This window comes from Squalius cephalus (genome assembly GCF_949319135.1).
Source record: "Squalius cephalus genome assembly, chromosome: 24".
Taxonomy (NCBI): domain Eukaryota; kingdom Metazoa; phylum Chordata; class Actinopteri; order Cypriniformes; family Leuciscidae; genus Squalius; species Squalius cephalus.
This window is the reverse complement of record NC_137145.1, coordinates 22,670,122-22,684,081: the sequence shown is the minus strand read 5'-3', so window position 1 is coordinate 22,684,081 and position 13,960 is coordinate 22,670,122. Positions and strand designations below refer to the sequence as shown.

The following is a 13,960-nucleotide window of genomic DNA, read 5'->3' as shown; positions in this document are numbered from 1 at the left end:
TTCTACACTTTCGCAAACCTGTCATTATTATTGCCTATAAACTTAAGATGCAAATAAAAGATTCACTGCAATGTATTTGATATTCTTGATGCTGTTCTGATGCGCTCCATTATGCACCGCTCTGTTTGGTGTTAGGATGACTAAAAGTTCAGCGGTCTAGCTCTTCAATGTCAGAATGATTAAAGAAGTGAACGAATGCCTGGCAAAATGTAAGTGGAAAACATTTAATATTTGACTGTTTTACAATAGAAATGTTCAACTACCGACAGTATTCGGTGACGCGAATTACTCAACTTTTTTTATTTATTTACTAAATTTAGCCTTTTTGAATTGAAAATATGCTATAATTTCTTTGATTAATTTAGAGAGAATGCATGCATAATTAAAAATAAAATATTATTTGCAATATTTCACTAATACAATAAGCTTTTTTTTTTCTTTATTCCCTTAAATCGCTTTTATAATTAATTCCTTTAAATAAAAATACCCCAAAAAAATTTGGGTTGGAATACCCCCATTTTATATAATATATTAAAATGTATATTTGTTAATAGGCTATCTTCATTGCCTAGATATAATTAAACAAAAACACATCTAACAGAACATAACCTGAGTTGTTCATTTTTTACAATATGTTCTTATTTATTTTTTATTTTATTTTTTTTCATTAACGAAATGTCAATCTTCGTCTTTATAACAGAAGATACAAAAATCTTCAGCCTATTACATGTATAACGGATTATCACCTTATAAACAGTCCTTTGTGGAATAAGGCTATAGAAATAGCATAGCCTATGGTTATAGCATCTTAATTTAAACTTTATTTTGGTATTAGGTTATTAAAATGCTAACTCGTCTATCTAATGTAAAGAGCTGGATAAGGCTTAAATAGGCCTTATGTCATTAAATGTAGGCCATCTACGATAGACTAAATATTTTTAACGTTAGTCATTCATTTAAGCAATGACTAATATCGCACGTTAATCAATCCTGGGTGCAGTTCAAGCATCAAGCACCGGCAAAAGTAGGCTAATGATAATAAATGTGTCTAAAAAAATAAAGCATTTTCATTATGTATTAATAGGCTGTGTACAGTATCATAACATTGAACAACTCAACAGAAATCAGATGATTTAGATTAATTCACAAATAACACACACGTAAATGCGGTGGACAAAAAATAAATAGGGGTGCACTATCTAAGCTTTCACATTGCCTTTTAAGTCTAGTAATTTACATAATAATAGCAGACGCTTTTGTCCAAAGCAGCTTTAAAAGTGAGGAAAACAACGAAACCGTTATAAAGATAAAATAATACATAGATAAAAAGTTTCAACCGTTTTTAGAAACACAAACACACACACACACACACACACACACACACACACACACACACACACACTTGTGTTGAACTCGCACTAGATCCAGCAACAGTGAGCTAGAGCTCTAGCTCCTCCCATTTGACGCTGCAGCGAATCCCCGCTCACTAAATTTAGCAAGGTGGAGCTGGAGCTCCAGCGAGGGGAGGAGCTGGAGCTCTAGCTCCTCCCATTTGGCTCTGCATCGAGCACCATCTCACTTCTTCTCGCGCATAAAGTGCACTCACTGCGCGGGCTACAATCCCATTGGCTGGTCAAATGCGTGTACTTGAACTTTGAGGCAAAGTAAAAGTAGCCTACCCCATATCATTTTAAATAAACGTTGAAAGTTTTCGTCTACATTGCTTTTAAAAATTGCTTTTGCTAAAAAGATTTGTACATATGTATTTATTTTAACTCTAAATTGAAACTTCAAACTTATTTTATAAGTTAAAACAGCTATTATATAACACAGTTTAAAATTAGCCTACAATTAAAAATACAGGCCTACTTTATTACATTTGCTTTATGTTTAAAACTTATCATCTTGATGCTCTGCATAATCATTAAAAGGTCATGGACTTGTGTACTGTTCAGAACCAGTGGCAGTCAGTATGGGCTCACTTGGCTCCAGCAGATTAATAAACCACAACCACAGCATCTTAAAATGCATAAAAATAAACTGCACAACCAGACAATTTAACAGGTTTCTATTTATTGTTTTAATGTTGAAGTAAATGCCTTTTGGAAACAGATCCATGTTGCACTTTTCTGTTTTAAAAACGAAGTAATGCTCCTTTCTTATTCACACCATTCTCAGTTCACCGTGAGAAACTCTTCATCTCCTGCAAATCCAAAAACAAAAAATTACACAACAAAGAAATGTGTTGTTGTTTTCCCCCAGTGTAATGTGTGTGTCCTACCGCTTCTCATCATGACTCCGCAATACTCCTCACACTCCTTCTGGCTGTAGAACTTGTTGCCATTGCCCTTGCAGCCTCCATATGTGAAGGACACACACTTTCCCGCAGAAGAATCGAAGGCCCACAGGGCTATGGATAATTTACAAGGACCAGCGTCCATAGGCAGTCTACAGGCAGCTAGATGGACAAAATACACTGTATATTAGGACCACACCGCTGTAATACCAGTGTAATAATACCCATGTCATTATGCAAATTTGTGTCCTCATCAATCATATAAAGCACACACACACACCCTCAGTGCGACAGCTCTGCAGACACTCCTTTTCTGTCACAAAGTTGTTCTGGTTCCCCATACAGCCTCCATAGGTGAACATCTGACAGGTCATGATGGACGAGTTGTAATGGAAGCGCTGTATCATCCCGAAGCACGGACCGGAATCTGGCTCGGACTTACATGCTTCTACAGACAGACACACACACACACACACACACACACACAGGTCACTGTACTGTAATCAAAGCAATATCAAACTCTAGTCTTTAATCATAATGTAATTATACAAGAAACTATATTTTTCTATATCAAAGCAATGATCATTGAATTTCATCATTCCTCACTCTGTGTTCTCTTTCTCGTGTAATAAAATAATGTAAAAACAATGTAAGATACACTACTGTTCAAAAGTTTGGAGTCAGTAAGATTTTTGGTTTGAAAGAAATGAATACTTTTATTCAGCAAGGAAGCATTAAATAGCTCAAAAATGACAGTAAAGACATTTATAAAGTAGATATTTCAAATAAAAGCTGTTCTTTTGAATGTTCTATTCATCAATCTTGAAAGAAATGCATCACAGTTTCCACAAAAATCAGCAATATATTTCAGCAAAACTCTTTTTAACATTGATAATAATAATAAATGTTTCTTGAGCATCAAATCATCATATTAGAATGATTTCTGGAGGATCAAGTGACACTGAAGACTGGAGTAATGATGCTGAAAATTCAGCTTTGATCACCGGAATAAATTATATTTATATTACAATAGAAAACATCTATTTTAAATTGTAATGATATTTCACAATATTACAGTTTTTTACTGTATTTTTGATCAAATAAATGCAGCCTTTAAAAAATAATTGTGAAAAACAAATAAATAAATAATGCACATAGAAAGGGAATCTTTTTATTTTTCATAGTTTTATATATATTTTTTGAAGCCTGCCCAAATAAGCAAGACACATTTCCTCAATAATCATCCAATCAGGAAATATATTACAAAAAAATATTTTAAACTGTAATTTAAAAATGTTTTTGTTTAATTATTAATTATTTAACATATCTTTTTATGGCCTCAATAATTTTGTGATTACTACTGACATATTTACTACTTACATATTAAATAAAATGGTTACCATCCAGTCACAAAACCAACAAATATACCCCAAAATATATCAACTTTCTCTTATACATTGCTAAAAAAATAAATTGTCATACGTTTTTTTTTTTTTTTTTTTTTTTTTTAGCAATGTATAAAAGTTATTTGAGACCTACCCATGTATGAATCCTGATTGTTTCCTTCTAAATATGAAGGAGGCCCATTAGTGGCAGTGTTACTCACCAGGCCCTCTGAACATGGGCGTGTCGTCGCCCGATCCCTCCTCAGGGGGCGCCACAACCACATTTCTCCTCGCCCTCTGTTATGAGCCAATCAGATAACAGCATCACTGGTTACACTTTATTTTACAGTACGTGTACTTGCAGTGTAGTTACCCAAGAAAGTAGTGGTAATATAAGGTAACCACATGGGTTGAGGTTAGATCTAGGGTTAGTGCATATAGTGTCGGCCCAGATCCGGGCCACATCTGGTACATGTGGATTCCGCGCGTCCCAGATGTGGGCCGGATCTGGGCGACACTATGTTGCTGTCTGGGAAGTACATACTATTTACATGCGGAACAGAACTGTAAAATAAAATTCTACCGGATTATTAATGAAGCTTCTACGAGTTAAACAAATAATTCAATCGAAACTACATTTCTGTCATTTACTCACCCTCATGGTTTGCTTGTTTGTTAGTTAATGAATGGCTTCAGTAGAGTTCACATAAGCACTTTTATAGCGACCAGTAAATTGATCAAATGTTATCAGGATTTTAAAATTAAGAGTAACTACTACTTGAAAATGAAATAAACAATATTGATTGCTTATGCTGTAAGTATTGTTTAGATGTCTTGTGATGATGGCGAGCTCTTCACCTGGATCTGTGGCTCTGGTGTGACCGGCTCGCCTGGAACACACTCCCCTGATGACACAGAGAAGGACAGAAAGGCAAAAATAATGACATATGGTCGGAATAAAAGGAGAGTTTGGCACTGGTCCGTGTCATGATGATACCTTTGTTCTTTTTGATAATTACATCGTCGTCACTCATTCCCTGTTTAGCCACCAGACTCTTGAAGTCTTCGATGAGACTGGCCCGCAGTTGCATGCTACGTCCTACAGGGGGAGTATAACTAGATCATTATAGTTCACAAGCACAAACATGTGTTCACGCTGTCTATATTCAGAACTGAATTCTGATTACTTACTGAATACTGATATTGAATATTAAAAAGTTCTATATATAGTATGAATGTAATCCCCATGTACAACATCCGTCATTGTCATGTGACCTTACCAGCGTCAGTTGCGTCACTTCACAAATCCTCTCTCATGGCCTCATGGGACACTGTGAATTCGGACACTACTCTTTTCTTATACTGCTTTTCGCCTCCCAGACAGCAACATATTGTCAGCCCTATTTTGCTGTCTGGGCTACTATATAGTACGGAAATATACAATTTCGGGTGCAGCCCATTAAAACAGCAGTAGCCTACCCCATGTTGTAGTCACATGACCACACAATGCATGTGAATGGCATTCATTTATTTAAAAATACTAAAGTTTTTTTAAATTAAACAGCATTTAGTTCAATGTGATGTAATTTAAACATACAGTAGGCTCATATAAGCTCTGAACATAGACTAAACACACACACATATAATGACTATGTAGTAGTCCATTCTATTTTGAACATAGTCATTGAACTAAAGTCATTAAGAGAGAGTTTGAGTAGAAACAAAAGATGAAAATCATAGAACGGATACCACACACTTTTTTTGTCTCATACTGTTTTCATTTGCATGTTAGCATTAGCATTTAGCTAAATTAATTGTTTGTTTCCATACATTTAAAACTTGTGGTGGCAACTTTGCCTCACATTCCTCGCTATTTTCTTCAACTGAAAGGTGAGTCATCAAACCATCACAAACTCCTTATCATCCGACATCCGGTGTGGGTAATATTAGCGGAAGTAAAATCCCCAGAAATAATCTATAATGCATGTCCTTTGGCATGTTATTTTTTAAAGTACTTGATTTGAGGTCAAAGCTCATCAAGAAATTATGGAAATTGTGAAAAAAAGTTGAAATGTTTCCCAAGAAGAAAAGGGTTGTTTTACCGTAGAGTTTCACAGCTGTGGATTTTTCCCCGCCCGTTTTTTGTTTATACATCACCACCAGCGCATACTCATCGTAGTTCGTGTCAACCACATACGTGTCCACATCGGAGTTCCACTCTACAGGCCGAAAGACACCCAAACCAGTCAGATAACAGTGACATGAACCGAGTGATTGACAGCTGTGGTGTTGTACCCACTGGCACTGTGGTAGTGAAATCTTCCAGGTGTTTTGGTCAGCTGATAGTCTCCACTGATGGACTTACAGGTGCCATGTCTGCAAAATAAACGAATAATACCGTCATATGGGTCTCAAGACACACAAACTGCTTTTGAGGGTATGAAATAAAAGAAAGAGTTTCACACACTGACTGCATTGTTCCCTTGGTGTAATATTATTCTATTGTTAATTGCATGAGTGTGTGTTACCTGAGGCCGATGCGGGTCATGCTGATGGTCTGAGTCGAGACACTGGACTGCTGGAGCTCCATCGAGCTGATGGATGCATCTCCCTTATGGCGCTTGATCCAAGGGCATGTGGACGCTATCGCAATCCCATACCATTTTCCCATGAACTTCCAGAGGTGGATCGGAGGTGTCAGATTCGGAGGAGGTCAATTAGAGGTCAGTTAGATCAGTGGATCTCAAACCTTTTGACTTCAGGTTACCTACTTTCTTGAGTAGGCCTAACTACACTGTAAGTACAAGTACCGTAAAATAAAGTGTAACCTTAAAGGAGAACTCCGGTCAATTTTAACATTGAGCTAATTTTTTTGTACATTTGGAGTGCTGTCAATACAGAGAACAACGACAAAAATCGGTGTTGCCTACACCGAGTTATTCTATTTTTAAAATTTGCACCCTGTTGACTTCAATAGGGCAAGTTTTAAACCTGCTTTTAGCCTCTTAACATCCTTGATGTGTCATTACAAGTGCACAGCCATGTGAGTGATTCCTTCAGCGTGAACACGGGTGAATCTGACTGCAGTAGATGTGAAAGATATTAATAAAAATGATGTTATTTAAGCCAGCGCTCATACCTGTATTTACATCCTGTTTTTCGGTTGAAGTCCAAAGTAATCGATTGTCGAGTTCACGCGCGTGATCATAGGTACTAAACCTATGCGCGTGAACTCGACAATCGATTACTATGGCCTTCGACCGAAAAACAGGATGTAAATACAGGTATGAGCGCTGGCTTAAATAACATCATTTTTATTAATATCTTTCACATCTACTGCAGTCAGATTCACCCGTGTTCACGCTGAAGGAATCACTCACATGGCTGTGCACTTGTAATGACACATCAAGGATGTTAAGAGGCTAAAAGCAGGTTTAAAACTTGCCCTATTGAAGTCAACAGGGTGCAAATTTTAAAAAGAGGATAACACGGTGTAGGCAACACCGATTTTTGTCGTTGTTCTCTGTATTGACAGCACTCCAAATGTACAAAAAAATGAGCTCAATGTTAAAATTGACCGGAGTTCTCCTTTAACAATTTTCATGCTTGTTTTGTCATATGGATTTTAGTTGAGAAATAATAATAAAATGATCTGCATATTCATAACAGGAATGAAAAGAAAAGTGTCAGCCAAGTGTAATGGCAACAAAACGTGGTTGTCACCACTGTGTTCATGGACTTTTCAGTTAGCTGTCATTTGTCACATGTTCCTTTGTTCAGTTTCCCGCCACTAGTCTGTCTCCCTGGTTGGTGGTGCAACAGGGCAAAATATTGCATAGTTATTTACATGTTGTGCAATAGCCAGAAAGTCATTTAATGCAGATTTCACCTTAACACTGGTGGTATATGGAAGAAGAAAAAAAAGGTTATTGAAATGTGAATAAAGCAACCAAGTTAACTAAGACCTATAAAGTAATATTACAATATAATATTTTTTCTTTGTTTTGTTAGCAATAGATTTTAACTGAACATTTTGCATAATGTTAGGTTAGTCGGCAACACAAATGTTTTACATGTAAATATTGTATACAATAATTATATTACTAAAATGATTTATTATTTTGGCTATTTCATGATTTGCTTAGCTTCTGCTTGTTTCATGTTATAATATTTTTTCTCAAAATATTGTATTTTAATTATTACAAAATGAAAGATTGCTAAAATGTGAATAACAAGCCTAATTTTAAACTGATATTTTTTTGTTTCATATTTGTTTCATGTTTAAAAGGTTGTATGTACTTTTTTGTTTTATATCCATTTTTCTCAGTAAAGTGCAACGAAACCTTTTAAATACTTTTTTTTTTTTTTTTTTTGAAAAGTGGTGTTCTAAAATTAGTGTCAGTAAACAATAAGTTCCCATTGTGACATACAGTGTGATCATTGGGGCATGTTGTCACAAAAGGTCAAAAGTCCTTTTTCCCCACCAATAATGGTTGAAGTGTTCAATACATAATATATATGTAATCAATGAATTTGAGTTTTTGTGTCTGTATAGAAATCAACTGTATTGAAACTGTAAATATGAAAACTTGTCCTGGTCTCCTATGCATAAACAGTCTCTTAAACTTCCAAAAGGAAACACTTACCCGTTTTACATCAAAGTTCTCCTGGGTCTCGAGGACGGGCTCATCGGGCAGAGGCCCAGCATGCAACAGTCCCAGGAGGGGCAGCAGGAACACCAGAACAACGCGCATCATTCTGTCTGTCTGTGATCCGAATGAAGTTCTGATCCCAAAGCCAAATGAGAACCACTACCTCTCCATCCACAGGACATCGACCTGCAGGACATGTGTGCAACACGACCCCCAAAACCAGTCCAACAAAACAAATAGAACAAAGTTCTTCTTATCGGTCTATTGACTCCAACCTGTGCCTTTTTGTTTTGGCTGAAACTCTGACAAATCACATGATTCTGTTAAATAATTGAATAATAGATTATTCCTACAATTCAGTAGCCTATGTAAGACTCAAAAAGATTTAATCTTCAGTTTTTTTGTTGAGTGACTTAGTAGAATGAAATAAATATATTGTCTGCTCTGCAACAAATAACATGCCCTCACAGAATTAGATTTTTATTTACTATTACCAAACATCTGACCAAAAATGGCATGTTTGACAGCCTAAGGCCGTTGATATACACCATATAAATAGGTTATAAATCCACTTTCGATGGCTCCAGACACGTCGGCGCTCCCGCCATCTTGGAATGGTCAGCATGTCGTCACTCACAGTGAGAAGAATCAATGATGCCACAACATCACAGCTCCTGATTGGGAAACCGCCAAGATTTAAATTCCTGAAGAAAGGATAACCTTTCACAGGTGAGAATGTGTTGCTTTGTGTTTATATCTGTATTTACTCAAAATTACAGTTTTTATACTATGGTAACTTTTTAATGGTTTTACTCCTAAGTTATATTTGTTACTGAGTAACTTTTTAATGCCATGTCAGCTGACGCCTTCGACTTGCTGTATTGTGTTAGTTTAACAAAATCATCTGCTGAAGTCTATTGCAGATATAAATATGGTTATTTATGGTTAAATATGGTTATTTAAATATGGTTATTTATCCTGTCTGCTTGCTTGGAGAACGTTCATTAAAATAGATGTATATTGATCTTAATCTGTGGTAAACGCACATTAACTATGGTAAACGGACCGTTCCAATATGGCGGACGGCTTATGTATAGCGGCCCATAGAAACAGCCGCTAATGAGGAATTTATGTGTATCTATGGTGGTGTACACTGGACCGCACATGTTCTTCGTCTCAGAAGTAGCGCGAGCATTTGAAGTACGTCGGAAATATAACGGCGTCACTAATGGGTTCTGTTTGCTTTTTTCGCGTCGCTCCGCTCGCGTCTGGAGTAGACACGGTATATTGAGACAATCCTTAGCACAAGAGATGTAGGCTACTGTAGCTGTACACTACACACATTAACATTCCCACATATTTACACATTAACTTTCATTTCTTATGCTAAACTATAATGGCAGATGGGAATAACACAACGTGAACAAAAACAAGAGTGTTTTATTTTTTGACCTATTTCTGTATTTCCACTCTTCTGTCTAGGTCGAATGTTTTGTCAGCTTTATAGCACAGCAAACAAATGACTTCAGTTACAGTTTTACAAACTGTCACAAACGGACATCATGTTGGCACATTAAGGTAAGGATGTGTGTCCTGTGGCCTCCAGTCCAGCTCTAAATGGGATTAGGAACTGAAAGAGAGACACATCAAGTGTGATGAGAAACATTTCCAAACTGAATGAATACTAGTCAGGTTGTTACTGATGAGAAAATGGGGTTTGATGAACTAGATTCAAAGCTCTCGCTTACCTAATTTCCATATGGACAGTCTTCTAAAATGAAAAGAAACAAAAATGAGAAATTTTGCTGAAAATACTACTATTTTAGACTTTGGTTTGTGAAGAAAAGTTCAGTCACACATCAATGATCGCTTGTTGTTAAGCAGATATTTGTGTGTCACTGTCATACATGTATAGTCTTGAAAGAAAAAGTATTTGGAGACTTCGGCCACACTTGTCTCAGTATGTCTCACCAAGTCATTAGTGATCTAATATCATTAATTCCAATCACGACATTGAGTTTTTTCAATTTGACAATTGTGTTTTTAATGTGCGGTGAAAAAAGAGAAGGAACGAAAGAGGAGATATGGACGCAGTCATGGATTGGGAAAGAGGCCAACTTGGCATGCCAATCTTGCAAATGGACCTTGAGGTGAGTAGTTTTAGTGCCATGTTGATCAATACACCTTTTTTGTACCGTCATACAATGTGTACCGGGCATTAGATCAAATATCAAACTGTCAAACCAAGTGTCCTATTAGTGAACATGAGCCACCATTTGACAACTACAAATTTCCAAATACCTTTTGTCGTCAGTTTGAACAGTATTATTTTATTCTTTAACCTTAAAGAGCCTCTTTTTGAAATGTTCTGTTAGAAAAGTGTTCGTATGCTGTCTTTCTTTAAAATAAATGGTTTGATTTTGTGTTGTTTTGATGCATTCAGACAGTTTTAAGCATGGCTTACGTGTCCAGATAAAGTAAAGCTTGCAGGTGTGAGTGATTTACCTGTTTTACCAGCGGCTGGTGGAGTCAGGATGGACTCTTTGGAGAATCCTCGAGCTGTGGCGTATGCTCTGAACTTCTCCAGCACATCCGCCCTCAACCTCTTAGTACGACCTACAGCCAAATTACAGGCCGTGAGAACAAATCAGAAGAACACAAACACCCTCCCAAGATGCTTTAAGTGAGAAGTTCATGCTGTTGTTAATCTCAGGCTCACCGTAAAGAGACACTTGTGTGAACTCCTTGTTGATCTTCTTGTGTTTGAGGACCAGCGCATATTCAGTATAGTTCGTCTCCACCACAGTAACATCCTTCACCCTTCTATGACCTGCAGATGACAGTACAAATCTGAACTGGAGTATCATTGTCTCTGTGTCTGATCTGATTCTGCTAATGTCTCATGTCTACTGCTGACTCACGAGTGCTGTAGTAGTTGAATACGCCGGGCACAGACGTCTTCTCGTACACGTAGACCTTACGCTGACAACCAGAAGACCTGCATATAATCACATGCAATCATCACACAACGTCTGAGTATAATAATATAATAAATATAATATAATTAATATAATATATTTTAATATAGTATAATTTTAGAAACCATTATTAACAACTTTGAGATATGAGACAAGAATCATCACACAGTGTGTGAATAAAATAAAAAATTAGGAACTAACTATGATATATGAGATAAGAATAATCAAAATAATAAAATAAAATAGTTTAAAACAAAAAATAAAATTTAAAATTTGGAACTATTCTAACTATGAGATCTGAGACAAGAATTATAACAGTGTGTGAATAAATGAAAATAAAGAAATAAAAAATAAAATAAATATTAGGAACTATTCTAACTATGATATATGAGACAAGAATAATCAAACAGTGTGTGAATAAAATAAAACAAAAAATTAAATATTAGGAACTATTCTTACTATGAGATATGAGACCGAAATGATCACAGTGTGTGAATAAAATAAAATAAATAAACATAAAATATTAGGAATTATTCTAACTATGAGTTATGAAACAGAAATGATCACAGTGTGAATAAATATTTGGAACTAACTATGAGATATGAGACAAGAATTATTGCACAGTGTGTGAATAATAAAATAAAAGAATAAAACAAAATAAATTATTAGGAACTCTTCTAACTATGAAATATGAGACGAATCATCACAGTGTGTGCTGTGTAAGAACTATTATAACTTCATTGTGTATCAAAACTAAAACAAAATTAAAGGCCACGTTGTGTCTGAAATGTCAGTTTCTCAATATGAACTTGTAATAATTATGTATAAAAGCAATATCACAGTCTAAAAGAGTGCTGTTGTTCTGTATATATTCAATTCTTAATTGGGTGAATGTAAAATACATATTCTTTTAACCTGGTAAAATAAAGAATGAATGAATGCTATTATATTATTGTCTGAACACAGTCATAGGTGAACACGAGTGTCCCTCACTTCAGACTCCACATGGTCATGTTGACGTCCCCATTCTCCTTTGGCTCCACTACGCCCATAGAGACAGTGAGTCTGTTCCTGTACGGCACAAAGCCTGGAGAGTCATAGGCCAGACCCACCCGATACCACTTCCCTGCAAACTGAGCAAACACAAGAGAATACGTATCATTTCACAAGGATGTGCTGGAAAAGAGCAGAAATATTAACCCTGATTACTAATGTCCAATCGGTATCGGACAGCTGAACCGTGTGGAGTCTGTCTGTTCATTAACTGCCAAAACATTTGCCTCAGTGTCTCAAGAACCAACACTCTTCTTCATAAAGTCCCATGAAGATGCCTGAAGAACTTGGCAGAAGTCAGATGTTTCTGGTTGCAACACTGAGCGAGTGACCTTTGCCCTGAGGACTGTTTGTCTGCACTGTCTCTGCTGTTAATGCAATCGCTGGCCCTGTAGAGCGTTACCCTCCTCAACTCATCCACAGCTTGTCCATGTCAGTGTTTCAGCCTTTAAAACAACAACTCAAACAAACCTCATATATCCAGCTGTTCAACTCCAAGAAACACCAGCCTGTTCTCACATTTCAAGTTTTGATACTAGTCCAGAAACTGTCCTACAGATAAAGGCACATCTCCAAAAACGTAAGGCTAAAGTTCTCACCCTCTGAAGGTCAAAGTTCTTCTGCGGCTGGACTCCGGCGTTGATGCCTGTCAGGAGCATCAGCAAAGAAATGGTCACCAAGGCGATCTTCATGGTTACGTTGTAGAGAGGAACACAGCCAGAGATTGTGGACTATTCAGTGTGCCAACCACATTAGCTCCGCCCCCTCAACAATCCAGCCAATCGCACGCAAGAACACACACCTAACAGAAGGACCATTCATTGAAGGCCATGCTTGAAACTTAAAAATATTAAGATTTCCAGCCCACAAAGTCAAATAAATGTCCCTTTATGAATCTCACTTAAAATGACTAAAAAAACAACCACCTCAAAATAACACGGCTTCATATACAAAGTAAACAAACAGGAGCAACTGCAGAGAATTAATATATTTTTTATTAATATGGATTCTTGGATGCCATTGTTTTGAAAGAGCATGATTTACAGCTAGTCTTTAAGACAAGAGGACTTTAGTGTGACGCGGCACACCTCACACACCTCCTCTACATAAACACACACACACACACACACGCCACCAGCTCACTCATAGTTCCCACCTCTGCATGTTGTTCCTGAGTACTGAACAGAAATAGACAAAACAAAAGTGCATTTATGATCAGTCTTTTGAGAAGGGTGACAATTCTGTACAGTTTATAGACAAAACTGTTTTAGGGAAATCCCTAACTAACAAAATGCAAGATCTTCATTGGCTTTGGTGCTCAATAAAACAAGATAAAAACAATATAACTTATGATGCTTAATGGTCCTTTGTAGCTTTAAAGCCATTGACATAACAAAATCCACATAATTAGGTTAAACCATTAAACATTAGATATCCCTTATTATCAATGAAAACATACTGGTGCATTAACAAGATTTTGGATGGCAAATGGAAGGAAAGTGAACGAGCACCACAACCTAGTGGACAGACATGAGAACAACATCGCATTTCATGCACAACATCTGGAAAATAAAGCGACACACAAACAGATCCTTT

General features: G+C 36.5%; 2 protein-coding genes across 3 annotated transcripts; both read right to left on the bottom strand.

Annotated features, from left to right (window-relative positions):
• Positions 1-2,056: 2,056 nt before the first annotated feature.
• On the bottom strand, positions 2,057-9,007 carry ambp (alpha-1-microglobulin/bikunin precursor). Its single transcript, XM_079861122.1, has 10 exons — positions 8,328-9,007; positions 6,210-6,355; positions 5,981-6,057; positions 5,784-5,900; positions 4,679-4,780; positions 4,540-4,586; positions 3,903-3,978; positions 2,577-2,744; positions 2,282-2,458; positions 2,057-2,203 (listed from the first exon to the last, which is right to left on the bottom strand). The coding sequence occupies exons 1-10, from the start codon at positions 8,436-8,438 to the stop codon at positions 2,175-2,177; spliced, it is 1,050 nt and encodes a 349-aa protein (XP_079717248.1). The 5' UTR covers positions 8,439-9,007; the 3' UTR covers positions 2,057-2,174.
• On the bottom strand, positions 8,324-13,119 carry ptgdsa (prostaglandin D2 synthase a). Of its 2 annotated transcripts, none has more exons than XM_079861127.1 (7): positions 12,964-13,119; positions 12,305-12,444; positions 11,255-11,331; positions 11,053-11,163; positions 10,839-10,949; positions 10,082-10,104; positions 8,324-9,963 (listed from the first exon to the last, which is right to left on the bottom strand). In XM_079861127.1, the coding sequence occupies exons 1-6, from the start codon at positions 13,054-13,056 to the stop codon at positions 10,082-10,084; spliced, it is 555 nt and encodes a 184-aa protein (XP_079717253.1). In that variant the 5' UTR covers positions 13,057-13,119; the 3' UTR covers positions 8,324-9,963. The 2 variants fall into 2 exon arrangements, with proteins under 2 accessions (XP_079717253.1, XP_079717254.1); XM_079861128.1 differs by having other exon boundaries at positions 9,755-9,963; positions 10,082-10,101.
• Positions 13,120-13,960: the final 841 nt, after the last annotated feature.